The sequence below is a fragment of the Cyanistes caeruleus genome, chromosome 6 (genome assembly GCF_971803275.1).
Source record: "Cyanistes caeruleus chromosome 6, bCyaCae1.hap1.1, whole genome shotgun sequence".
NCBI lineage: Eukaryota > Metazoa > Chordata > Aves > Passeriformes > Paridae > Cyanistes > Cyanistes caeruleus.
Window position 1 is genome coordinate 31814839 of NC_141706.1, and position 27533 is coordinate 31842371.

At 47.1% G+C, this 27533-nt stretch overlaps 1 protein-coding gene and 1 long non-coding RNA gene across 5 annotated transcripts in view; both read left to right on the top strand.

The window, feature by feature from the left end:
• The first annotated feature begins 395 nt into the window (after window positions 1–395).
• Window positions 396–1942, top strand: LOC147652573 (uncharacterized). The gene is made up of 2 exons (XR_015287964.1): window positions 396–610; window positions 1703–1942. It is a non-coding gene; the product is annotated as an uncharacterized LOC147652573 (long non-coding RNA).
• A 933-nt stretch (window positions 1943–2875) lies between these two features.
• The window catches only part of TYRO3 (TYRO3 protein tyrosine kinase), a 42378-nt gene continuing 17720 nt past the window's right edge, over window positions 2876–27533 (top strand). Inside the window, exons 1-9 of one of the 4 annotated variants that reach the window (XM_086892844.1) lie at window positions 2876–3050; window positions 7448–7631; window positions 9693–9793; window positions 13827–13997; window positions 16700–16786; window positions 20716–20831; window positions 23665–23842; window positions 24291–24433; window positions 25736–25880. In XM_086892844.1, the coding sequence (XP_086748970.1) occupies window positions 7450–7631; window positions 9693–9793; window positions 13827–13997; window positions 16700–16786; window positions 20716–20831; window positions 23665–23842; window positions 24291–24433; window positions 25736–25880 (1123 nt within the window). In that variant the 5' untranslated portion in view covers window positions 2876–3050; window positions 7448–7449. Of the gene's footprint in view, window positions 3051–3761; window positions 4201–7447; window positions 7632–8796; window positions 8955–9692; window positions 9794–13826; window positions 13998–16699; window positions 16787–20715; window positions 20832–23664; window positions 23843–24290; window positions 24434–25735; window positions 25881–27533 lie in introns of those variants that run through there. The other 3 variants (XM_086892843.1, XM_023928173.2, XM_086892845.1) reach the window with 3 other exon arrangements.

Consider the following 27533-nt stretch of genomic DNA (forward strand, 5'->3'; position numbering starts at 1 on the left):
TTTCATTTTGACAGCTTGGCATTTATCACAAAAGACAGATAACACATATGATGTGTTAGTTTATCACCTCTAAAAAAAATAACCATCCCAGACATGTGGAGGAACAATGTTTGGGCTTGGGGTGATGATTATGATTGGGCTGGGGCCAAACTGGATAACCTTGAAACTTAGAGAAAAATCCAAACTTAGATCCACCATACAGTGACCCAATCCTAGTCTTCCTTGTCTACATTATGCCACCTGCTACACCCAGGCAGAGCTGGGTGAGTTTGAGAACTAGGAAAGGATCAGGCCTGAACTCAAAGCTCAGACTCATACCTGATATCCTCGTATTCTGAAGACAAAGTAAATGCAAGTTTTTAATAGAGTTCTCTGTCCTTTTTTGATTCACACAGAAAGTTAAAACCAGCACATGTGAAAGATGTAAGAGCTGGATGAGGCTGAAACAGAGAGGCTGGAATATTTCAACACTATTGCTTACTGAAGAAGGTGGTTGAGAGGAAGACAAGAAAGGAGAAGGGAAGAGATGGCAGAATAATATAAATTAAAAGAGAACAGAGTTCAGCTGTAGCTAAGAGAATTCCCAAATGAGCAGCATAACTCAGTTATGGTAAGCTTAGCCCAGACACAAGCAGGATGAGTTTCAGCCTTCTTGTGAGCTGCTGTTGCTACTGCAGCCACACATGGTTTTAAATACCAAACCCAAGGTCTTGGGATGGCTAGTTTTGTCCCACATGTGTGCCAAGATGGAGAGTTATATTTGGGTCCTCAGAAGTGGCCATGTTAAACACTATTATTATCTGACATGAACAATCCATTATGATGGGTTGGGCAGAGAATGGAGGCAGTTTATTCTCAGTTTAGTCCTTTTCAGTGACCTGAAAACCCACTGTATTATCCAGTAGCTCTCAGCCTGTGTCCTTGGCAAGTTTTGGAAAGTCCTCAGGATTTGTGCTTCCTCAGTCACTGTATTCTGGCCCCACTTTGGGGCATTCATTTGAGAAGCCATCCCTAAGCTGCAAAAGCCCTCACACACATGGAGCTTCCTCCTGTCACTTGCTGTAGTCTCTGGTGGTGACCAAAAAGCTGGGAGCAGCTCCTGTTCTAGTCTGGGACTAAATATGCTGGCTTCAACAGATCTCCCACTCAGGAAGCACCTCAGTAGCCATCCTGGGTCTCCTACACTGTACAGCAGAGCAGCTCCTGTACTCCTGCAACCCTTGAATGCCACTTCATCCTTGCTCTTGCCATTGTCATGGCTTCCTGATGCAGGATGAGGGATCTGCCCCCTAGCAGTGGAGGGGTTAATGCTCCTTTTCAAATCCCAGCTCAGAGGATGGAGTGGATAAGTCCTTGAGTCCCGGTGCAAACCCAGGCAGCTCTGTAGAAAACACCTTGTACAAAACACAGGGGTTTTCTATCCAGTTGCAGACTGACTACTTTGACAGTGAAGCAGTGGCATGTGCTAGCAGCTTTTGTTGAACCTTTAGGGCTATGGCTTCTCATGTGGAAATGGGGGTTTGGGGTGCTTTCTCACTGGGATAACCTGTTCCAGATGTCCTGTTGGGTTTCAGTAGTTAGTTACAAGGGGCTGAACAGTAGAGGAAGGTGAGGAAGCCCGGCAAATACTTCTCTTCCTTCTGCCTTCTCTCTTTCCCCTCCCTCCCTCCCTTTTGTCCTTTCTTCTCTTTGTCTTCTTCAGAAGTCTCCCAGCACTGGGCATCCACCTCTGGATTATTGTATAGTTCGTCATGCATTTTCTGGAATATACCTACACTTCCCAGCATGTCGGGTGAGATGTAGCAACACACTGTTGCAGCAGAAGTAAGGAAAGAATGTAATCCAGAGAGCCAGCAGCTGTGTCCTGTGTGTGAACAGTGAGCACTGTCACTGATGTTACAGCCTGAAGAATAAAGCCATGGTGCTTGATTCAGTGCCACAAGAGGCCAAGAGAGTTTATTTGCCTTCAGCTCCTAAAAACATTTAAGATTCAGCAGTTCCTCTGCTTTCTGCATGGTGATATTGCACTTCTCTGTAAGTTTTCCCACTGCAGTTTGCACTTCAACTGGCAGTGTGTGCAGAATTTCAGTCCAATTTTCGCATGGCTCTTCCTGCCTATCACTGTTAACACAAAGCCCTTCTCAGAACAGCTGAAGTCAAATCCCATCAGAGCAAAATCCCCCTTGGTCTACTGCTTCCAGCAAAGCTTTGCTCTCTTACACCAACCCAAAATCTGGCCTGTGCCATGCCACAGCAACTGGAGCACTTCCTGAGCCCATGGGACCAGTGTAATGTAGAGCCTCTGTAATTGTAGGGCTAGAAGAAATCCTGAGAAGGAAAACACCATAGAAACATGTCATCATTCTAATAGCCATTATTTTTTTCTCATGAGACAACTAAAATATGCAAAAGTAGCTACAGTCTGGAGGGTGCTTTTGCCGTAAGAGCAGAAACACACCATGTAGCTGGATGGATACATGGGGGAGAGGCAGCAGCGACAGCAGAGTGTGCATGAAGCTTTTAGCAAGCACCAGCACAGAACATCTCAGCCCGAGAGCTGTAGTGATCCCGGCAATCTCCTGTCCCCGAGTGCAACCAGACTTCCTACGAGCACTCGAATGGATGGCTTTGCCGGTGTCTCCTCCCAGCTACCTCATTGCAGCAGGAGGCACTGGGGAGGGAGTGACATTTTCATTCCAGTAATGACATCTTCTTGGCATTGCTCCAGTCCCCTAGGAATTCCTATCAGAAATGCAAATGACTCGGGGGGGAGTGAAGATCAGAGTTTGGAATGGAATTATGTGAGCTTTAGGTGCCTCAGTTTCTCCTTCCCCCTCCTGGGGATAACGCAGTTTCCCTGCACTTCTCCTTTTAGCCAGGTTTCCAGAGTGTTGCAGGAGCTGCCGGGCAAGCGCTGCACGCTGATGGCTGTGGCAGAGCTAAGAGCTGCATCGTGTTGTAACGATATCGCTCCTTATGGCGCCTTTCAACCCAGATTCTCACCGAAACTCCTACGAAAAGGCAGCGCCAGATTTTTAAAAACGCTGTTTGTAAGTGACTTTTTCCACGCCGTTCTACTAACCCTGTGGCAGCAGAGATCTCCCTCCTAAGCTCTCTCCCTACTTTCCCGCTAGCGGAAAAATGGTCGAGGCCGAGCCGATGCTGCTTGAAGGGCACGGGTGGATGTCCTCACCTTTGCCGGTGCTGGGGCGTGCGGCATCCCCGGGGCCAGGGCCCGGCGGGTGGGGAGAGCGTGGCCGAAGCAAGGAGCTGGAGAGGGCCGGCCGAGGGAGGTGGGGCTGGGGGTGCTGTGTGCATGAGGCGGGGCTCTGCTCATCCCGGCGGAGCCTCGGCTCGGAGGGGCCGAGTCCCGCTGGTGGCCCCACGTCCTCCTCCCCTGGGGATGGTGCGCCGGGGCTCCAGAGGGGCCACTTGTGGCTAGGGGGATAAGCGGTGCCCCGGCAGCTCCCGCGGATGTGGGTCACCCGCTCCCGGCGCTCTGGAAACCAGGCCGCCCGGCGGAGCAGCCCTCGAGGGGCGCCGCCTCCGCACCCCTCCCCGACCGCTGCCGCCCCGCCCCGCCCCGTCCCGTCCTGTGCCGCCCTCCCGGGGGCTCCGGGCCCCGCTCCCGTCCCGGGGCGGCGGAGCGGGGGCGGCGGGCGCGGTGATTCGCCGCTTCGGGGGCGGTGGGCGCCCGGCTCATGCATATTCATGACGTGATGTCAGAGGGGGAGCACAGCGCTCGGTGACCGCCCGAGAGCGCCATTTCCTGAAGGAGGCGGCGGCGGCTGGGCAGGGACGGACGGACGGACCCGCAGAGTGGCGCCGCGGCGGCCAAGCCGGCAGGGGGAGATCGCCCGGCGGCGACCACCGGAGCGGAGCGGACCCGACCCGACCCGACCCCACCGACCCGCGCCGTCGGCCCGCAGCAGGTTCTCCCGAGGCTCGCCCCGGCCGGAGCCAGAAGTTTGAGCGTCCCCGTAGGCTCCCGGGAGAGCCCGGTTTGGGGCGGCGACGCGGGGCTGCCCCAGCCGCTGTCGCCGCCGCCTGCCCGGGCGGTGGGAGCCCCCCGCGGCGCCGGGAGCAGGGGGGAGGATGGTGGTGCGGGAGCGATGGAGCTGAAGCGGAGCATGGCGATCCCGCGGCTCCTCGTGCTGGGACTCTGGGCTGCGGCACTCCGGGACGTCGCTGCCGTGGCAGGTGAGCGGGGCTGACAAGCCGGCACTGCCCCCCGAGACCGCGGGTGCGGCGGGAGGGGCTGCGGGGCAGGGCTCCTGCCGTCGGACCGGGTCTCCCCGCGGCCGTGGTACCCCCGCGGCTGTCGGCAGCCCGCTGAGGGTCGCCGGGCAGGAGCGCCGGGGCGCCCGGTCCGCCCGCTGCGGCGGCCGCGGGGCCTCGGGCAGCCACAGGTGCGGGTCGGGGCCGGCGCATTTTGCCCCTCCCGGCCGGGCACGGGCGACTCCGCCGCGATTGCGGGGCCGGGGACGTGGCGCTGGGGAGCCCGGGCTGTGCGAGCCTCGCCCGCCCGCGAGTGGAGTAGCGAGTAATCCTCTCCGGTGTCGGCGGAGCCATCGCACTGCTGTGTGCCTAGCGCGGGCCGTGGCCGAGGAAAGCCGGGAGCTAACGCATTCCTGAGTGGCTTTTGTTGTTTTTTTCCCCTCGCGAACTCATTTTCCGAAGTTTCACCCCCCGGTCGGCAGGGAAAGGCAGCGTGCTGCGGCGTCTCGGCGCCCCGGCCAACCTGCTCCCGACTTGAGCGGGAGTTCGGGCTCCGCGCCGCGTGTGCGGCGATGTGCGTGCGGGGACACGGAGCCGGGGAGGCTGGGACACAGGCTGGGTCGCTAGATTAGTGTCCTAAGGAATCTGAGGAGCAAAAAGCCTTTACCCTGGCATGCACGAGCAGACGTCTTCCTCTCTCTCCGCTCCCAACATCACAAAGAACATACTCTGTTCCTAGGAATTAAAATATTCAGAGGTAGCAAGTTTAAAAAGCAAACAAACAGATGTGCCATGTATTTTGACAACTAGTGTGTTCACTTGCTGTCAATTCAGACAACTGCTTGATAAGAAATTTAATACAGTTCTATTTCCTATCTATACGTTTCACAATCTGCAGCTCTTACAGGTAGGCTTGGCGGAACCTATTTGGATGAAATTACTTCTTGCACAGTCAAGAGTGTTGTCAGATGAGAAACAGTGGGTGGGAGAGTAAAACAAGGAATAGGTAGAAATTAAAATCCCTATTTGCCTCCTATGTGATTCTTCCTGATACCTGCAGGAAGAGATGCTGCAGCCAAAACTGCATTTTTGACCTGTGAAGTTATTAAAAATACCTGATCTGTAATTCTGCATTTTGGTTGAAATTGATGAAGGGATTATACTTGGATGGTATGTGCAACTCTGACTGAACACTTGTACTGTATGTTAATTTCCTACATCACTGATTTCTCTGCTAACTGAAAACTATAAAGGATCTCTAACAATATTTCCTGGTTTCATTTGTGGCTAACTCTTTCAGCAGGGCAGTCTGAAGGATACTGAGTAGTTTGATTTTCCATGAAGGCACCTGTAATGAAAATGTCTGTCAGTTTGTGCTCGTGTAGCAGCCTATATCAGTTTTCTGTAGCACAGAGAGAGCTGCTATGAAGCTTTCATGTTGTATTCCAGTACTGTGAGTGGTGAAAGGGAGGGAGGGAGGATGCTTTCTTGCATGCACTGGGACATGTTGTTTGTGTTACATTTGAGTTAAGTAATGCAAGGTTAGATCATCCTCACCCAAGGTGATCAAATCCTTAGCCCAGCAAACGAGCTGGAGCAACTAAGCTCAAATGATCCGCTAGCCCGTTTTCCAGTGCTCTCCGTGAATTTGCTAAATGAGTAACAGCAGACAGAAAGGCAAAAGACTGAGTGTCGGGAAACCAGCTGAGGAATCTCAGTGAGGAAAGGAATAAAGACCTTTTGCCTGTGTTCTGGGTTTTTTCCTAGACCACTGGTACTCATCTGGGTACAGGCTGCGGGTGGCAGAGCGCTGGCTGGTCCCACAGTGCTGGTTCCCCTTCTCCCAGCTGTTACAGCCACGCTGTGAGTTCCTCTGCTGCCCCTCTGCCCTGTGAGGTGGTGCCCTCGTGGCTGTGGGAGGGGGGGCGTTTGAGCAAGAAGGGAGGTGGCACATCCGAAATCTGTGTTGGATCACCGGTAAGGCTGTAACAGAGTTTGAGAGCAACAGGGCTGCTCGCTAAGCAGCGCTTTCTGACCGGCTCTGTGGGCTAGCAAGGCATCCTGTGAGACCTAGTGAACTGGGTGAAGTTTTAATGTATTGTGAGGGCCAGGCAAGAGTGATGGAGTAATTTTTTTTCTGAAGGATGTGGAGTCCACTGCCAGAGCATAATACTGGACTAGGCTAGACCAGTTCTGGTCTGTCAGTCCTGTGCCACTGCATAGGAAATAGCCACTCTCCCTAACAAAACTAACTTTACATGTATTTTCTACCTTCCTGTTTTCCCACGGTCTCCTTTGATCTTCTGGTTCCTCCTTTATATGCCTGTCTTTCTTAAATGTGCTTAGATAGCTGGCTTCCGTGTCTTCTCATGGTAACACATTCCATACATTCGCTTCTGCTTGAGGGAAACACTCCCCGTCCACCCACACACGTAACAGTGCTCCGGGCCAAATTCTGATCGCTTCTGTGTCAATACAAACCTGAGCAGCTTCACCAGCTCTGGCCCTGCTGCTTTGGGGTCACAATGGTGTAGCTCTGGGTACAGTGTGGTCCTTTGGCTGGACCGAAGGGTCCTCCAGGCGGCTCATTCAGCACACACCCACATCACGCGACAGAAATATCTGTTCTCTAAACACTTCTGCTCCTCAGTGAGGTATGCTGTGGAATAGGCTTTGCTTTCATGGATTTTGAAAATTGTAGAGAAGCTTTCTGTAATGCAGGAGAACAGTGTATGCCGAATAACAGAACATAATTGATTCTTTCTCATATCCAACCTCTTTACAAATGCATACAATGGAGCAAGCGTGATGATTTCTTAGCAGCACAAGAACACTGTAGCTTAAATCCAGGCCTGGGGAAAAGAGGGAGGTGTGGTAGCATGTTGAACAGATGTAGTTAGCACTGCTGGATCACTGACACGGTGAAGCTCCTGGCGTTTCTGTGCGTCTCTGCTTGGGCACTGCTCTGCAGAACATCACCCTGCTGTTAGAGGAGTTGAAAAGATCCCCATGCACACACTGAACCACCACTTTTCTCCAGCAATTGTGCTTTCAGTGCTTGCATTTGCCTATCGCTTAGCAGACATAGTAGAGCAGTGCTGAGACTAACACACTCCTCTGCAGCATGTGCTGGTAGGGTATGTAATTCCAGACCACCAACCTAGAGTAATTTGCTGTACTCCAACCCCCCTTCTTCTGGGGGTGGGGCGGAGTAGTATTTTTTTTTTAGGTATGAAATTTACAGGACCTCCAATCAAATTAAAGGTGTCCCAGGGTCAACCTGTGAAACTAAATTGCAGCCTCGAGGGAATGGAAGATCCCGAGATGTTGTGGATCAAGGACGGAGCAGTGGTGCAAAGCGTAGACCAGGTGTACATTCCAGTAGATGAAGAGCACTGGATCGGCTTCCTCAGGTACAACAGATGCAGAGAAAGAAGAATATCATGGAAACTATTGCACAGTTTTCTGCTGTCAGCTATCTCTCTGCAACTGCAGTGCCCTCAGTGGGGCAGAGTCCTTAGGTCTGCAGTTCAGTGTGTGGCAAGGGCATAACTGAGAGCAGAACTGAAGCCACTGAGCACTGAGATTCTATCCAGTAGAACCGTATTGGTTTTCTGACTACTGTGGGGCCAGGTGCTTTGCTAATGCTTGTGATGCTTGAGACGTGACTTCAAGGTGAAAGGATGGTCTTGCTTTGTTTGTTCATCTTGTTCTGCCGTGCAGCAGTATAAATAGGTTTTCTCTCTTGTACTCATCCTGTTCTCTTACTCTCTCTCTCTTGAGCTGTCAGTCTGCCCAAAAGGTGAGGATTGTTGATAGAAATGAGACTCCCAGGACTACATCCCCTTCACTTTCTTTGGGGAGGAGTGTTTGTCCTCTGAACCATCCCTGATTCATTTTGCAATGAATCCTGATCTATTCCTAATACATTTACACTACGTGATAGCAGTTCTGCCCCACTCAGAGGCATAAAACTCTTACGCAAAGCAGATCTCTGTACCTTTATTTCAGCAGAAGAGGAATGTCAGCTAGTTCTGGAAGTACTGAGATAAACAAGACCCAAGGTTCTGCTCTATTTTATGCATTAAAAGAGCTTGTACAGACAAATATACCAATACCACAAGAGCTCAAAACTGTTGAGTGACTGAGAATCACTCTTCCCAGAGCTCTGGCTTCATCTCCTACTATGTTTCTTGGATTGACATTGCACAGTCTCCAATCCCACCAACTAAAAGTCTTTGTGTTAAAGCTTGTCGGTAAGAAACATTTTGGTTGGAAAAAATATCTGTGCACAGTAAAACTATTGCATAACATTATGTTGTGGAAACAGTTTGTCTTGAAACTACACTGTTTACTTCCCCCCAGTTCCGCTAGCTAACTCTGTCCTTCACAATCTCATTCTGATCTCCTTTCTTGCCTCTTGTTTTACTCCGCTGAGAACTCTCTGCAGCACCAGAGATAAGTTAGGGTGCTAAATCTGGATGTATCTGAATCTTTCTCTCCTTTTTCCTTTCTTCTCCTAAAGAGATCATTTCTACCACCCACGTGTGACTCTCTGCTGTGATCACTGTGTTTCAGAACTTGGGCAGGACAGCTGATGCCATTTGAAGGTCCAGCTCTGAAAATCGGGCTGTAGTGGGTCCCTTTTGCGCATTCCGGCAAACACTCTCCCCTTTCTGTCTTCCTTCCTGGGACGTCCTTCCCCTTCTCCGAGGAGGACTGCTAGCGTTAGAAAGGTGGGCATCAGCTCTGCGGAGGATCCCTGCATGGCAGCAGACGCACGGCCGCGCGTCCGGCGGGGAGCAGTCAGCGCTGGTGCACTGACGGGCTCTCAGAGTCACACTGTTGCCTTTGGTGACCGAGACCTTGCTGCTCTGGGACCAAAGTCTGCCCTTGCTCACCATGCACCAGCATAACCCCTTGAAATCACAAACGGGGAGGCCCGAGGAGTTTTGCAGAGTGAGCCACTCTTGGGATCAGGATAGCGCCGAGCGCAGTTGAGGCGAGGGGGACCCTTTTCTGACCCATCTGCTCCTGTGTGAGGCTGTTGCCAGTCCTGTCACCTGAGGCAAAGCAGTCGAGCTCGCTGGAGGTTTGCAATGTGGAGTTTCCTGCTAGCTCAGATGCTGTAGGCCAAGCTGTCGCACTTGAAGGCTAGCTAGAGTTCAAGATTCAGGATGGAGATGACCCTTTCCTATCCTCAGAGGACACAGATGCCTGGTTTTCTGCGAGGATATTTTTGGAGGAAGACTGTCTGCTCTGCAAGGACTCTCTCCACCCACTTTAGAGAGGAGCCTCCCATCTCTGCTGTTTTGCCATGTGCTTTGTGCTGGCTGGCTGTTGATCTCCTCCCCGGAGCTGGCTGTGTCTCGGTGTTTTCCATGCATCTGGTTTGCCAAACACTGGAGGGTCCTTTGGGGCAAAAACATGCTTTATCCACATAAAATATCGATATGGCTTTTGACTTTTTTCAGCTTGAAATCCGTCGAGCGGACAGATTCTGGGAAGTACTGGTGCCAGGTTGAGAACGGGGGGAAGAAGGAAGAATCACAACAAGTGTGGCTCATAGTGGAAGGTAAGGAGGAGTAGTAGTGCTGGTTTCCTTTCAGGGCTGACCCACCAATATGCTCTAGGTCGAAGTGGTGAGAGCAGATTGCTCCAGCGACAGGCTTCTTGGCTCTGAACCATTGCTGCTAACTGCAGGGAAATCACTACAGTGCAGGAGTAAGAACTAGGAGAGCCGCTTCAAAGAGCAGAGCTGTCAGTTCATTGCCTTCTGGTTTTATTTTGGCATGTTAGGAAACAAGATCTTTTTGTGCAAGCGCATTTCTTTCCTCTTAGCTTTTAAGCCCATTGTTGCGATCATCTCTAAATAATTCATAGAATGGCGAATAGTTCGGCTCGAGAGGAATCCATGGGGCTCATCTGGTCCAACCCACTTCTCTAAGCAGGGTCACAGTCTGTTCCTGTGTGTCAGCCAAACAGGTCTTTGTGGGCAAGGTGCAGTTTTAACCCCGCTGTGAGTTTTGAGAGAAGTGCTGTACATCAGCACTTCATAGCTGTGACTGTTCCATGCGGAACTTTTCTGTCCGGGGTTGTCTGATAAGAATGGCTTCTACGTGGCTGCTCAAAATTCACCCAAGGCAGCGTGGATCTTACTTTCTCTGGTTTCATTTCCTTTGAGCCGCAATTCTGTTAGATCCTCAGAAGCTAGTGGTCATAGGATGGCTTAATACTTGGTGAAGAAGTTGACAGGAGCAATGCATTTGCAGCCAGAAGTAGTTTTTTGGACGTATTTGGTAACATTTTGGGCCAGAATTGACAGTCCTAAACAGGGGGGAGCAGGGAGGGTGTAGTGGGAGGTGATGTGGTCTGGGTGTTTTACAGCAAAGGTCTCGCTCGCTCAGAGCATGGAAACATTCATAGCAGCTCTCACAAGAAGAGTAACACATTCTGCCTTCCATAAATCCCAGGCTTTTGTCCACCTAAGCTTTCAGGTATAGTTTCAACTGGAAAACGTTGTTTACTGCTTAAAACACTCCCTTGTGCAGAGTTTTTATTTCTATCCAATTACCATGGCCTGCTCCAGAGGTGGCTGTATTTGCATGGTGGGTGCATTAGGAGTGATTGGGCAGCTCAGCATGCTAAGCTGTCAGAAAAAACCATGCTGCCCTTCTGGACTGCACAGGCAAAAAGTATCAAAGTCACAAAAAACAGCTGCAGTTAGGTGAGGTGAAGTGTGTTGAGAATGAAGGCCAAAGCTTACAGCCGAAGTAAAAAAAAATGCAACTAGTTGCCTTTATGAGAAAAACAAGTATGGTAGTTACAAGAAGGTAGTTAAACTTGAACTGGGAATGTGGTCATGTGTAAAGGGAGTTGGTGGATAAAATTAAAAATTAACAAGTAGTGATAAGGGGTGGAGTTTAAAAAATGTGTCAGCTCTTAGCATAAGAAAACACCTGGGAATGCAAAAGCCTATCAGACCTACCTTTGCTGTTATCTCTGTATTTCTTCCCTGGACGTGCCAGCTTTGTGTGGCAGTGGTTGCTCTATTGATAACAACTGTCCTCTTGACTGAGAGAGGATCTTTGGCGATTTGCAGCTTTCAGTAGGTGCTGACACACTTCAGTGTGGCACACAAACAAGTGTGGACTGTTGGTGATCTAACTTAAAGTGAGCTTGACTGGATTTCTGTGCTGTATAATATCTGCTTAGGTAGTCTGTATCTGCCAGGTTTTCTAGCTATGGTATTTGAACTGCCTTTGTAATAAAAATGTTTGATCTTATGAAACACTTCTTATAATTTACAAAACTAAAACTGTTTTGAACCTGTTTCCTGGCTTAGAAACCAGTCTCTGGCCTTCTTGAGAACATGACGGTGTTTGATGCCTGGAGAGGTGATCTCAGAGGCACACTGTGGAGCATTAAAAAACGGATTGTGTTTCTTACAGAACTTTCCATCTGAAATTACACCTTGACTGTGTGGCTGTTCCTGGGGCTGCTAGCCCCCATTGTGGCTAGTCAGAGACCAAGCCACACCCGTGTGGACACATTTCCTTGAATCAACGTTGTCTCAAAACCGAGCTGTACATAAAAATCAGCTTTAAAGGTTGGACACTGGCTTGGAAGGGGGAATAGGTGGGATTATTTCCTCGTTTTGCTGCTGATTTCCTGTCTGCTGGCTGCTCAGTGCCTCCATGGGGCATCTGTGAAAGTGCTGACACTCACCTCTTCCTTGTACCAGGAACTGGGAGGCCAAACGTGTCACAGGCAGTGAGCTGCCCAGGTAACACTGACAGGGGCAGTGCGAGTTCCTCAGCTGGATGAGTCAGCTGCACTCCCTCAACTATGAAAGTTTTTAATTGTGGTCTTGTCTGCTCTGTTTAGCTGCTCCCAAAGTGAGAAAACCTGCCGAGCTGGGCAGGATCTTCCTGAAAGTTTACCTTGGGTGTCATGACAAATGGACAGGAGGCAGGGATCCTGCTCACAGGTAGAGAAACGGTGATTATTTTCCCTTCTAATCGTCCTTGGAGAAGGAGAGCAAAGCAGGCAGAGGTGTTGCAGCTGGTATCTCAAAAGCTTACTCATTTTTATTGTTTATGTATGAATGCAATAAAAAAATGAAGTATAATATGTCAGCAAAAACAAGCAGTATGCTGTGACGATGGATATACCTGTCCTGAACATTACCCTTTGCACAGATAGGCACTGTCATTCCTCAAGGCACTTGGGTTTAGACCTGGTTTAGTCTGTTCATTTACTTCTCTAAGGGAAGGAGGCAAGGAACAAAGGAACTGCTGCCTGAAAGACATAAACAGTGACTGGACAGTCAGTCAGTGAAAGACTGAGGAGAGCACTTTTGGCTGTAGCTTGGGGGAAATGTCAAGTGTTAGGCTTCTAAATCCCTGTTTAAGCACCGGTATTAATTGACTTCTGTTGGAGGTGCTTGAGCCTGTCATCTTTGGCCAGGGACAGACAGTGCAAGTTCAGCATGTGAATGCACAATGTTGTCAGTTCCTCTGTTTCTGTGGGGCAACAGATCATCAGCTTCCAGAGCATGCTTTTTGCAGCTGAGAATACCTTATTTTGATTGGGGTGAGTGCTCTTGGTATCAGCAGTGTTTGACACACAAAGATTTCTGTATAGATGGGAACTGAACATTTCTCTGGGCCTTCAGCTATTCCACCAACCACCAGAAATACAAACTGGCTGTCCTGCACGGTCAGCACTGCTGCTGATGGCAGGCGAAATTTGTGCTGCTGGTTTGGAGCACTGAAACCACGAGAGTTTTGGCATTGCCCATAAGAGTAACCACATCACTTGATGTGTTGAACTACACTGCTATTGCCACTTAGGGATGACCTAAGGTAGGTAGCATTGCAGCTGCCCTTTGGTCCCTGTGGGCCTAATCTGAGACCTGTTGTACCAACCAGGAGTCTTTCTATGGTGGGGAACAGATAATTACCAAGAGAGCTGTGTCCGTGGATAGCCTTCAGCTTTGAAACAAATTACCCCTGACTCCAGGGCAGCCTGGTTGTCGTGGTGTCAGAGTGTGCTGGAAGGCATCTCCATTCAATTAAGCTCCAGAGAGAGCATTGTAAATGCTCCCAGTCTCTCACCACGGGGACTCTTTCCTCATTCATGGCTTTGTTAAAGCCGGTAGTGCAACACTTTCTCAAGCTTCAGTTTTTAATGCATGGCAAGAAGTATCTGCAGCTGGATTAGCTGTCTTTTAAAGTGGTGTCTGCCACCACTAAAGTTATTGACTGTTGCCTCTTTAAACTCCAATCTCTCCTGCTGAAAAATTGAGAAAATGCTACCACTAAAAGCTGTTTCATAGGGGAGTCTTGAATTGAAAGTGGTTTTTCAAAGGCATTGTGGGGAGCAAGCACTTTTTCTCTCTGACTTCTAATAGTAGTAGCATTTAGGCATTCATGCCCTGAGGTGATCCAGCATATCTGACCTTTGGTTTTTATGAAGGGCTTAGAGGGCGTCGGATTCAGGCTAGCAGCAGGACAGATGGATGTCCAGTGTTGGGCACTGATATTAGTGGAAATAAACAAGAGGCAGTTACTCCAGTTATTGTCACTTGTCTGTTGCTTTTCCAGGTGTGCCCTACTTTACTGTGGAACCTGAGGATGTGTCTGTGTCTCCTAATGCCCCATTTCATATGGCCTGTGCTGCTGTTGGTCCCCCTGAACCAGTGACCATTGTCTGGTGGATGGGAGACTCTAGAGTGGGGCTTCCAGACGTCTCCCCCTCCATCTTAAATGTGTCAGGTAAGGCTGCTGCAGCTGCAGGGGATCACTTTGAGCATCAGAAGAGGAGAAGAGCTCTCTTCTGATCCTGCCCTGTACATTGGGTAGCCACTCATGGGAATGGTGTTTAACTCTGATTAAGGGTTCAGTGGTCATAATCACATACAAAGATTATCTCGAGGGGTGATGTTTGCCCAATGTTTTCTGCTGGCTTGAGGCACACAGGCTCTTACAGAGTTTGGCACTCTTGTTAAAGATGCCATTGAGCAGATGATGCGTTGGGTGCCTCTTGTTCCACCTCGTGGAGGGTGTTCATGGTTATGGAAGTGACTCTGTAGGTGCCCTTTCTCTTGGAGCTCTCCAAGCATTTGCATGCAACAGACACCATCCCCTCCTTCTGTGCACAGCCCTGTCATACACTGCTTTCCTCTCTCTTACCCACCCTATCTCTTGCAGGCTTGCTGGATGCTCTAATCATGAAAATCTGACTGCCTCATGTAATTGTTTGACACTTGAAGAGTGATTGAATCAGTGCTCAGGTGGGCTGGTTGATCCCTTCAAGACCACTGTTTGCCCCAGAGCAGAGCTTTTCCCAGCAGGGCCAACAGAAAAACTCAGGAGCCAGTAGGTATTAGGGCCTCTCTTCAGACCACTTTCAGAAAGGGTGATGTATCTCTACCAGGAACTGACTGCAGCTATTCTTGCAGTTACCTCTTAAAAGTGACTTTATTCTAGTTAGTTGTCCAACAGCCTTGTGTTATGTTTTCTCTTTGCTGTTGTTTCATTATTCTCAGCAGCCCTGACCCAAAGTTTAACTAGTTATCTAGAAATAAAAGAACTAAACTCTTTACAGCTAAGAGTCGTCTCTATGCCCTTTTTATCAGTATTAATACAGTTACACCCAGGCTGAGTTTTTATATGTCTTTGACCATCCTTTGAACAATCCAATCCTATTCAGGCTTTCCTTAGAACTTTATTTATTCACAAATCAAAATCTGATTTGTGATTTTAAATGTTTTTAATCATCTGCTCCCTCTCTTGCGTAGACACCGATGCTGTTCTAAGTTGGAAATGAAAACTGCTCCCTTATGACATAATCTTCCTGTTGAAATGGAAACTGAAAAGATGGATGGTCAAGAGGGGAAAGACAATAAAAAAAATGTCACCCTTCCTCCACTAAACTCATCCCACAGTGCCTCACAAATATCTGTTGTTGGGGGACAGTGGCTTGGAAACCTGAAAAAGAGACATCTGCTCCTAGTGATTCTCCAGATGAATTGCTATTTTATTTATTAAGTGTCATCAGCACCTCTATTTGCTTCCAGTGTTCTTTGGGATGCCCCTTGGGCACACCCTCTTTCAGTGCACGTTGGGGTGCCCCTTGGGCATATCTTGTCTTTGCAACTTAAGATATGTAGCAGGACACAACCTGCATGGCTGGATTGCCAAAGCATGTCAAAAAAGACACTTGGTAAGAAAACAAGCATTGCTAGCTGAGGAAAGTATCGTGCTCTGAAGAAAATAGTAACTAAGTACTTGGCTAGAAAGCAAGCATTTAGAAGGTTCAGCAGTGTTGTATTTGGAAAGCAGTTGCTGGCATGGTGCTAGGGAACACGCAGTTCCCGATTTGTGGTGTATTTTGTATTTTCCTCAGGGCAGGGCTGTGTTGGGTTCTGTCTTGGGACAGGCCTACCACATCAGGTGCTGCTCTGCTGTGCTGCCTGGTCTTCAGCCTGCTGGCAGCATCTTCCTCTGGTTCACAGGGATGAGAATAGCACTCCCTCCTCTCTTCCATTTCACCTTCTTTGCAATGCTGTTAGTCTCAGGCTTGAGAGGTGAGTCAAAGGTCAGAGACACTGTGCAAGCTACTCTGAGCAGCTCTGAAATGTTTTTCCTTCCTAGATTGTATGCCCAGAGTGAGCCAGTCTTTACCTTTTCTCAGATAGAGCCTTTTAAGGCAACTGAGGGCCAAGACACATGACAGTAGTTGCTGGACACAGTTCTCCAGGCAGCCTTGCAAACCTATCTCAATTCTGATTCATTTGCCTTATTTATATGCATCCTGGAACAGCCAGACATCAGTATGATGATGGATGGATGGATGGATGGATGGATGGATGGATGGATGGATGCTCATAGAAGACATTCTTACTTTTATCACCCTTGGAAAGTGTTTCAGTGCTGATGCAGTAGCATTTAACTTGCAGATCCTTTGTGTGTCTTCAGAAGTCTGATGCAAGGTGAGGAACAGGTGGGCATTGACTAGAAATTGGCAGCATCTGATTAAAAGTTTGCCTGGGCTTACAGCCCAGTTAGAAGATGAATGTTGCTCAGGTGTAGGCTGAGGCCCAAAGCGTTGGGCTTTGTGTGAGCTCACAGTTCAGCACAGTCCTTGCTCCAAAGATGCTCACCAGAATGTGGGAAGCAGGCATGTACTACCTGAGCATTATGAGCTGCTGTTCTGACAGATTGTTCCTTCCTTTTCAGTGCTTTCTGACACTTCCATGAGAGCTTTTCTACATTGCCACACTCCCTCCATTAAAAATGCGTTTAGCACATTAGTCACATTGAAATCTGCATGCCTTTGATTGGCACCCAGCTCACCCCTCCAACTGCCTGTACAACTTGAGCTGGATGTCACAAACAATTTAAATTCTGCTGAAGGTTGAAGCTGGATTATATAGCTATTTGTGTTTCCTTTCCTTTTCTTGGCTGATCTCCAGGTATTAATCAAAGCACAGTTTTCTCCTGTGAAGCTCACAACATAAAGGGATTGTCTTCATCTCGGACCGCCACTGTTCAAATTAAAGGTGAGAGACTGGGTGCAAGAGGCTGGGCAAGGGCCTCAGATTTGCTCTCTGGGGAGGGAAGGTAGGGCTCCTTAATGCAAGGAACTGCCTCAAAGCTGCCAGCACCGGCTGGAGCTCTCAGCAGTCGAAACAATGCTTTGTGTTCTAACAGCAGTTCCCACTTCCTATGCAGGGCCATGTCCCAGGCTGTTGAAAATAAACCACATCTGATTCAGGAGTGGAAATGTGATGTCAAATGACAGCTTTTCCTTGAAAAGGAGAGAGCTGGGGCAATTAAGTTGTTTGTGAGAGATGAAGCTGGTATAAATTTGTAGCAGGGAAGTCTTTCCCTCTTGGCAATAGATGGGTCTTGTAGAGCAAAAGAGGCCATTACTTCTGCTTGCTTTTATTGGCATCACATTAGATCCTGAAAAAAAAGTCAAGGAAGGTGATCACCAGTGGTCAGTAAGGTCTGCTCATCCACACTGTGTTTATGAATTTTATTTTTTAAATTCTCTGCTCTTTAAAAGCTCATTGAAAACAAATAATTCCTAGCCTGTGCATGACAAGTTGCCATTTGGAAGTCTCCAGGCTGAAACAGGGATAGTCAGAGCAATCAGCTCTTCCCCTCTTCTTCATGTTGAGATGGTTCTGTATTAGAATTTTTAGTCATGCTTTAAAGCACTTTTAATTACATGATCATCCATTCCAGGAGAGGCATGGCACAAAAATAATTTGTTCCGAGTGGTAGCTTATTGCTCAGCACAAATGCAAGCAATCCTTTATGTCTGTGTCAGTATCAGAACTCACAGTTGTAGTAGCTAGTGTTCATTAAAGGAGAGGTCAAAATCCAGCTGTAATCTACTGCTCTTGGAGTGTGTTTTTGTTCAGGACATTGTGGTTATTGCTATGCCAAGAATGCAGTACCTTGGACTAGTAAGATTTATAACTTAATTTAAAACTATTTGGAGTTGTTGCCTTAAAGGCTTGTGTACACAGAGGAGTTAGTTATTGTAGAATATATCTTGTATGGATATTTTATCCTGGGATAGAATTTAGTTCACAAAGCTATTACACTTTAAAATATCTTGTCAAGCCATAATTTGAAAAACCATTTAGCATAAACAAGTTTTTAAAGTTGTTTATGTTAATAGAGATTATTATTTTTTTAACCATTAATAAGATGAAGAGGTAAAGACCTCAGAATTGTTCCATTTCCCAGCAATTATGTTTAGCTGGAAAGTGTTCCTCAGGGGTCATCAGCTAATGAATCCACACAGCCTATTTAGGAGGGAGATATTGCCATCACACACTTGTGTCACATACACACACACGTTCTGGAGCTGAGAAAGAGTAAGCTTAAGTCACTCAACTAGCATTGCACCAGTATGTGGCATGTCCTAGAGAAAAAACTCAGGTTTTGTATAGCAAGTCCAGTGCTGTAGTCATAAAAGCTGTCTGTAATACCTCACAGATATGTCTAAAAAAGTAGTTATAAATTTGCCTAAATGATGAGGCTTTTCTAAATAGAAAAACTTTGAAGATCTAGCATAGCCCCGTTAAAATTCAAGCAAAGCTCCTACAGAGCAGAAATAGGGCAGGCCCAAATAATGTTTATTTAGTTCTTGATCCTATGAATGTGCAGAATTCAGCGAAGTTACTCCTGGGAGTAGTTGTCTGCACATGCATGTTCAGGGCCTTCCTCTCTTACACAAACCCATCTGCTAATGCAGGCTCTTAAATCTTTCTACAATTTATTAAACAATTAGTTTCTTCTGTGTTTCCAGAGGCAAATATTTTTGCTAGGACATTTACAAACTGTTAACGTTTCTTCCTATTTTCTCCTCTTGTTGTTCATTATCCTGTGTAGTGCCCACAATGTGCTGGGTGTACTCCAAGCAGAAAATTACTGTTATTGTAGCCCACAGTCCCCAGCCATTACAAAGCCCCATTGTTCAGCCACTCTCTAAGCACAGGGGAAGTTAACTCTCATTATGTTAACACTCAAGGTCCTGCTTTCTGACAGGCTTTTCTCTTCTTTATGTGTGCAGCTAACACTTTTAGGGTTGTATCCCGTGTTTTGGAGCACAACAGGAAACAGCCGCCCACAGTTTTTTCCCCAAGAGATGACTGGAAAACACATCTGGCCCTGGCTTGCAGAGTTAGGGGAAGGTGCTAACAAACCAGCCCTCCTCAGCCACTGTCTCCTTTACACACAGGCTGTGTTAGCAGTTGATGATTTGTTCTCACTGGTGGCACAGGACATACCTCCTTCTGTCCTACCATCCTGTGTTGGAAAGTACACCTTGCTAAACTCAAAAATTACAAGTGTGTCTGCAAAAGCTTGGGTTATGGACAATGTTTCCACAATACCCAGCAAGCAGTGAAAGTGGGATTTTTTTCCCTTTAAAGAACTTACAGACCTGAACAGAAAACATCAAAAGAGGATGAAACAAAGATGCAGGAAAGTCTTAACTAAAGAAAGAACTAAAAAAGAAACTAAAGAAGAGCTCATTGCCCAGCTTCCACCCCAGGCCCTTGGTCTGCTGCCGTGCCCCCCACCCACACACCCTGTTCTTATCTCTAGGTGGCAGGCCCTGCCCTGGGTCCTGGTAACTGGTTAACCAGACAACAAAGGCTTTATAGGGTTAATCTGTGTCACCATCTATTCCTCTCCTTCAGGCCCTCTGCAGAGACCCCGAGTGTTTGGGCTCTGCATTTCTCTTGCAAGATGGCCCTGTGGATATGCTGATGGCAGCAGTATTGTGGTTGTCCTTGGTGCAGTGAAATACAAAGGTGCTCTGGCAGGGTAGGAATCCTGGCTCGAAATTACTCTTTTATTACTGCTTCCCAATGGCTACAACTCAGGAGACATGGAAAATTCAATCTGCAGGCAGACCCTTGTCCTGAGGATGGGTTTGTGAAAGAGGACTCCTGAGGGTACAATTTGTTGAGGTGCTGTGGGAAAGCTACTACAAGCATCGGCATACAATTTTTCAAAATGAGAAGAAGGTCAAGGGAGAGGTTAGTATTCATGAAGCTGCTAATTTTGGCAGGAGTGAAGTGCCCAAATGAAAACTCAGAGGTGAAAAAGGGATGGTGACCGGAAGGATAGGAATTAATTATGTGGAATTACAGTGAGAGGAAAGGAGAAGTCAAAGGGAAACATCAAGGATCCTAAAAGGAAGCCAAGCAGTTTGGTGCTGTGCTGCAGTGATAGGAAGCACGAGCATCTGATTAACTGTCCAGTCTTGGAATCCTGATTTTGTTCCTGTCCCTGCCCTTAATTTGTGAAGTGGTATCATCCATGTGTGGCAGGCACTCCCTTTGGCTTGAATTTCCCCTCTGTAAAACAGAGTTTATTCATCCCAAGCCTGAGGAGGCAGTTTTCAGTCCAGGCTCTGTCCCAGGGTGTTTCAGTGGGAGTTTGCAATGGACACCTGGAGGCAGAACAAAGAGGTCTACTGCAAATCCAGCTCCAGCGTATTCAGGTCACTACAGCAAACCACCCTCCACCCAGTGCTGGCAGAGCTGGTGTCAAAAGCTGGACTGAGAACCTGAGGTGGGATTTTAAAGCCCCGATTTAGTTCACAATATGGGTCCACAGGCAGCTGTGTGCAGGGCTGAGTCATGGCCTGCAATGGAAGGGGCAGGGAAAAGAGCTGAGTAGCAAAGGTGTAAACATCACACCTGGCATTGCTATCAAAGAGATCAACCACTGCCTGTGTGCATCAATGGACAGTGTGAGAATGGCTGACAATAGCTTGTCCAATGTTAAAATAATAGTTTCATTCACAAGAAGTCAGGGACACTCTCTAAAGATGTGATATTTTACCACATTCCTGTTAGTGATTTCATTGCATAATTTTTAGCCTCAAGCCTCTTCCATTTCCACGTGAATACCTGCTCAGTTCTGTGTACACTGAAAGGTCTCTTTGTTTCCTTTCTAGCCATGCCTCTCCCGCCTCTCAATGTAACTGTAAGCCAAGTCACCAGCAGCAATGCCAGCGTGCTCTGGGTGCCAGGATTTGATGGTCGTGCACCTCTCCATTCTTGCACTCTCCAGGTATGGCCTCTCTGGGCTGTGCCCTGCCCTGCATGAATAACAGCACTCTCCTGAGCCACAACATTTCCTGGGCCCTCCTTTGCTCTCACATCTTATTAGCAGTGTTTCAATTCCTACTTCACAGCCTTAAAACATAAAAGCTTAACAGGAGGCAACTCACAGGTGCCAAAGAGCAGGCCATGAACTTCATGCTCGAAAGTTAAGTGTTAAAGGCTGGCCACAATCTCCTGGCCAGCAGGTTATCAGTGGCTTCGTGGCGGCTGCTCCATCCAGGTTGTTGCACTGCAGCACACACGAAGCACACAGCACTCTGTGGGAAGTGCCCCGGAGCAGCTGTGGCTGCAGGGTGCTCACCCTTCCTGCATGGAGCACTCTAGCTTGTTCCAGTGCAGGTGCCTGTGAGTCTCACGCCAAATCAGGCCTGTGCTGTGGGATGCCAGAAGAAGGGCAGGAATTTGGACATACTGATGAGTCCAAGGGATGAGGAGCTTGCAAAGTATAGGATTTGGTACAGGAAAGGTAGGAATGATGGAGGCAGGAGACAGATTGGGCTTTTTGATACAAGAACAGGCCTATTTGCGTGTTTCAGAGCAATTGTAGGCTCTGTCTCTAAATTTTGATTGGATTTCCCTTGTCAAAGACCAGTTCTTCCCAGAAAATCAAGCTTGATAATGTTCTGTAGCTCTGCCAGGTGCAGAGTACCCTGCATCTCTGAAAAACTGGTCTGCTTCTTGAAGTTCCTGAGAGCAATGGTATGTGTCCGACCTCAGGCAGGGTTAGCTTCTATCATTGCATACTTGGCTGTAGAATCAGATCAAAGAACAGGTAACCCAGTGAGAAAATAAATGGTGATACCCAAAGCAGGCTGTGCAAACACAGCTAGACACATTCCCCATGGATTTATTTGCCAGGCCTCTATGCTTTCCCTACCTGATTACAGCAGCATTGTGAGCTGGAGTGGAATTTCTATGCTGTGTTGCCAACTATGCAGAGGAGGATTATAAATTTAAGGTATGCTGGGAGCAGTCTTGCTAAGTTACTTGCAGTCCCCTTTTATTTGGGTTGGAAACCAGAGGTTTCATGCTCTGATGTCTATTATATTTCAGAAGTGAAAGAAATCGTCATCTAGTTTAACTCACTGGCAGAAAGAACTTCTGAATGCAGCTGGCCCTGGTTTGTGGGTTTTGTTGCTGCTTCTGTTCTTGTCCACAGTTGAAAATGGTTTTCTTCCTCTGTTTTACAATGCCAGTTATCTCGAGCTGGAACAGCCTATTCTCTCTGGCTTGCACGCTGCAATGCTAATCATTCTGGGGTTTAAGTTCTCCCTCTCACTTTTGGCAGGGGCAGGGGTGGGGGATGGGACACGTGGAAAAGAGGCTGAATCAGAGCAGCCCAGTTTTTTCTGTCAACTCAGCAGTCTCTCACCCCTTTTCTAAGCCTTTTCTGTTCTATTTGGGGAGGATGGAGTTTCTCCATTTGAGTCTGGGAGCGGGATAACTTGGCAATGACCCTGTGCTGTCAGAAAACCATGCTTCCTCTGACTCCCACATTGAGAGGTTCTGTGTGAGGCATTGACCTACATTTCCATGTGAAAATGCACATGTTCCTGGCTCCTCACAACTGCACTTCTGCTGGGAGTCTCCCAGAAATTGAAGGGGGATTGGAAGCTTGGTGTGTTTTTCTGGCCCTCGGGCATTGCGGCGGGTGCCCCAGGAGCCCTGTGTTCAGACAAGCAGATTGCTTCTGGGGACAGGGCAGGGCATGGCAGCGTTTTCTGACTGCTAACACAAGCCAGGTTCCAGGCTGTGAAAGGGGCAGAAGCACGAGCACCAGCTCTTGGGAGTGTTGAACAGAAACACATCATCCAGCAGACAGGGTTTTGCAGAATAGTTGTCTTGTGTTTCTCCGTCCTGTGGATGGATGACGCTGATAATGACAACGATATGCTTTTCTCCTCAGGAAACTTGAGAGTCTTTCTTTCTACCAGCCAAACAAATCAGTGTGCCAAAAGTGTATGTGAGAGTGAGCAGAAGGACAGTGAGAAAGGAAGAAAGGCTGCCATATAAAATACATGAAGTCCATATGATTGTTTCACTTTTGTCAGTACATCTTGCCTTTACTCTCTGCTTTGCTATTTTGTATGCACTTGAGGAGAAAGTCTGAGCCTGGGAGCTATGCAGTGATTTCTGCTATTGTTAGTACAAAAGTAGGAACATTGTGCATTAAAAGCACACAGTGATACCAGATTTAAATTTACATTCATGCTGCTTTAAAGCTCAGATTTGGAAGCAAGAAAAGGAAGAGATGCAGGAGTGGTAAGAAGTTTCTTTTCAGTTTAATTTGAAACAGATTAGTTGAACCAAGCCACCTATGTCTACCATGTCTCTCATCCACTACAAAATTGAAAATACACAAACTTCTGGAAAAAAAGAGTTTGGCAAAAGGTGACAGTAGGCAGCAGGCAAGTTGCTCTACTGGTTTTCATTGCCCAGATTTAAACAGATCTCAGAAGCCGGCTGCTACCACTCAAAGTGACAAGCACATTTAGTTTTCTTTAAAGGAATAATAACCAGCTGTAGAAATTGTAACATAGGGAAGGAAATGTTTTAAAATATGGAACTAAATTTTCATCTGGTGGAAAATTTTTATACTGCCCAAGTGATGTCACTTCATGATTCTTAGTTTGACAACTCCCTTTTCACAATTTTAAGCACCACTGGTGCTATATTCTTACACATTCCTAAACTGACAATTAAATGGGATTCTTATCCATGTGGACAAGTTAGTCATATTGTTAATGGTAACAGTCATCTCTGTTTTACTCTTGGCACAGGTAGCTGAGTCACCAGATGGCCAGGAGGTGTCCACTGAAGTCACCCCAGTGCCACCCTTTTCCTACACCGTGCAAGGCCTGAGGCATTCCACCAACTACAGCGTCCGTGTGCAGTGCAGCAATGAGATGGGCAGCTCCCCTTTCACCGACAGGGTTTATTTCCAGACCCTGGAGCTTGGTAAGAAACAGCAGACAAGAACATGACAGCAGTTCTGAAGCTGGAAAAGAGACAATTGTAGATGTCATTAACTCCTTGCTGATTCTACAGTACGGAACACGTTACGCTGTTAGATTGCTCACCCACTCTCAGGGTCTCTGGGAACAAAACAATAATACACAGTCAAAAGTGGTTAACAGCAATGATGCATAATACAGGAGTTTACCCAGCCATGCATGCTGGTCCCATTAGCTCTGTGAGATTCTTGGGATCTTGAGAAAAATGAGAGGTGCTGACCTGTCTTCTGCACTTGAAACCACAGAGTTCTGATGGCTTGCAGAAGTTGTTCTCTCCCTTCACCCTCTCTTTTCTGGATGATCTCAGGAAAGAGGGTGAAACTGCCATTTTCAGTGTGGATAGTGCCTTATTTTCCTGCACAAGTGATTGTATATATGTTCTCTGCTTTCAGCTCCAAACAGCACCCCTCAAAATATCCATGTTATTCAAAGAGATCCTGGTCTAATTTTGGAGTGGGAAGGTGTGGCTCCAGATGTGCTGAAAGAAAATGTCCTGGGATACAGACTGGAATGGATTCAGGATAATGTAACTCAGGTAACAGATTGAGACGGTACTGAGCCATTGAACACAGAATTGCTGAAGGTTCGTACTAAATTTTCTAGGCATTAAGGTCCCTCATCCACACCAGGGGATTAGATTGCTAACATTGCTTTTGTGTAAATGGATCTATTTCTGACTTTAGGGAATGCCTCAGTATTTGACTTCAAGATACAGGACCATTTCCTCCTTCCTGGCACATTCAGAATTCCTCACTGGAAGGAATTCCAGTGTCTGTTCAATTGCAGACAGATCAGTTCTCTGCCGTTCTCTTGTACAAGAAGGGCAGCATAGAGAGAATCCACTTTGTCTCCCTCTGTCTCTAGCTAGGGCTGTGCAGCTCAGACAGTGCTGGATGTGGGCTTTCTGTCTCTTGTGACTGGGCCTTGCCTTTCCAAATCCTAGCAGCAAAGGTGTATTTAGCAAGTGAATGAGTTGTGCTGTAAATCACAGAAAGAAGGTTGTGGATTCTTTAGCTTCATTTACAATACTTAGGGAGTTGAAAGGACCCTGACAGAGTAGAAGGCCTTTCATTTGTTCTTTGGCATTGACCTTTCCCAGGTATCTATCAGCCTTTGAAGTTCACAGCATTTCTTATGGTTTCTAGCTTCCTAATAGGTATTTACCCAGTGCTTATTAATGAAGAACAAGCCTGTAATAATAGACAGCTAGAGGGAAAAAAGACTTATTTCCTATTTTGTATGACCCATTTCACACTAGGTCAGTGTCACTGACTTTGAGGGATGGTATTTTGAGTTCTCATTGAATTTACTCTGTGTCAGTGGTGGCAGCCAAATATTCATGGCTTTGCTGTATGAAAAAGATCCATAAAACTACTGAAAATATGTTGGCCTTGCCATCCTAAGTGAAAACTGGTGCTGAAATTCAGAAGCCATTTTGGATTTGGTCAACAAGTTAAAACAGACAGACAGACTTCTCCCTTGGATTAAAACCACCAGATGCTTTACAGTAAACCACAAGAAGGAGGTATATCTTTTAATAGAAGAAAAACCCCGTATTTCTATAGCAACGTGCATGGGAGGACCTCAAAGGAAGAAATTATTAAACCTCCTATCTCCCTTATGCCTTGGGAAACTACTAACAATTTTTTGGGAAGAGCAACCCAAGACAGCAGCCCAAATTTCAGGCAAAATTGAGATAAGGACCCAGAAGTCACAATTCCCAGCCCTTGTTATAGCACCAGTGAAGTGCATGTTTGGTACTGTTTTGGTTTAAAGGTGAAGTTTTACATTAGATGCCTTTTAAGACAGCTCACAGTTCGTTGTCATTTGCACTCAGGGGGAGATGATTGTGCAGGACACAAAAGCCAATCTCACCATGTGGAACCCTCTCAAAGACCTGATTATCAGAGTGTGTGTGCTGAACTCTGCAGGGTGTGGGCCCTGGAGTGACCTCTTCCTGCTGGAGGCCCAGGAGGTCATGGGTGAGTGTCCATTATTTTCTCCCTTCACTTTGGGGAAAAAAAGTCAGAAATACTGGGACTGCTGTTTTTTCTGAGCCTTTTTCTTTCAGTGCTTACTACTTAGACACGTGGGCTCATACAACAGCACACTTCATCAAGGAGACTAGAATTTAATAATCTTTAAAGAGCTGGTATAAACAAAACAGTTTCTGGCTTCTACTGTGTCTTCTTAGAACAGGGTTTTACTGTGTTTAGTGCAGAGCAGAAGAGCAGACACAATATAAAATATGCAAATGAAGGTTTTCACAGATTACCCAAGTAAATGTGACAGAAAACTCCTCTAATACAGGTTGTCTTCTTTGATTTAATTTTATGCTATTCCTGACTAGTTTTAGTGAAGCCAAATTTAAACTGTGGCCACACGGGGATTCTTAATGGTTTTACTGAATGTATTTATATTAAACCAGTTTAGCTGTTTCCATGGAAAAGCTGAGCTACTGGTAAAAGAGGAAGATGATGGTGCAGATGCTGTACCATGCAGTTTGGACCATGGTGCACTCCCAGTGCTCAGGGGCAGTTGGGCTCCCCTGGGGTGATTTGCTTGCTGCTTGTATTGCACAGTGAATGGGAAATGGGAGGGGAAAGGGGATCTTATATTGGGAGATGGATAGAAGGGAGGATGGAAACTGTGAAGGAAACTGTAACAGAACTAAGAGGAAGACATTCCAGATAAAGATATGGATTGGTGATAAGAAGTCAGTGAGGTTTCCACAGTCTCCTGAGGTTTTGTCTCCAAGTGCCCATGGCAGGACAAGATATCAGTCTCTAATTTCTGATGCTGACCCACCTGCTGCTGCTGTCTTCCCATTCCACATGTCTCTCAGGAATCACACAGACATTGAGCTCTCCTGGTCCCTCCTCACTGAGGGGTGGCAGGGGGACTCCAGAGGGGATCTCCCAAGCAAACAGGACATGGGGGATATAGACAGAGCAACCAGTAGAGAACTGTATCCTTACTTGTGGTAGTGCATTTAATGCTGGTCTTAGCACACACATTACTCAGGTCCTTTGGCAGCCCAGTTCCTGTGACAAAGTCAGCACTGAAGGTCAAGTGTGAGCACACAGTCACTGTGGGATCAAAGCCATCAAATTATTTAAATGAGATTGTAGGGGTGTGAAGGTTCTGAGCTGAACCTACTGAGGTTGGTCAGTGGCTCCATTAATCTTTTCCTCCTACTTTTTGACTGGGTATTTTCTGTGGCATCCAAATAAAGACAAAAGTATCTGAAAGAGCTAGGAGCTCTCTCTGGAAAATGGCCATCACTGGCAAGAAGCACCAGGGAAAGTTTAGGGTTTGCATTTTACAGGGAGCTGGAATTGGGTAATCCTGAAAGCACTATAGGTTGTTGCTTGATTGTTTTGACTTACAAACCACTTCAAAAAAAAGTAGCATCAGGAGTGGTGCTTGTTTTGGCCAAATGCTGTCTGGAAGCACATATATTTCTTCATGAGCATAACAGGCTGGAAGTAAAAGTTCACTGTGGAAACACTGACATGCCTTAAGCAGCAGAGCTGCAGAAAGACTGCAGTTTTGTTTCAGGCCTGGTAGAAAACATAAGTCGCTTCCTTTCCTAAAATAGCAAACTGGCACTGGTTGCTGTATGTGAGAAATGC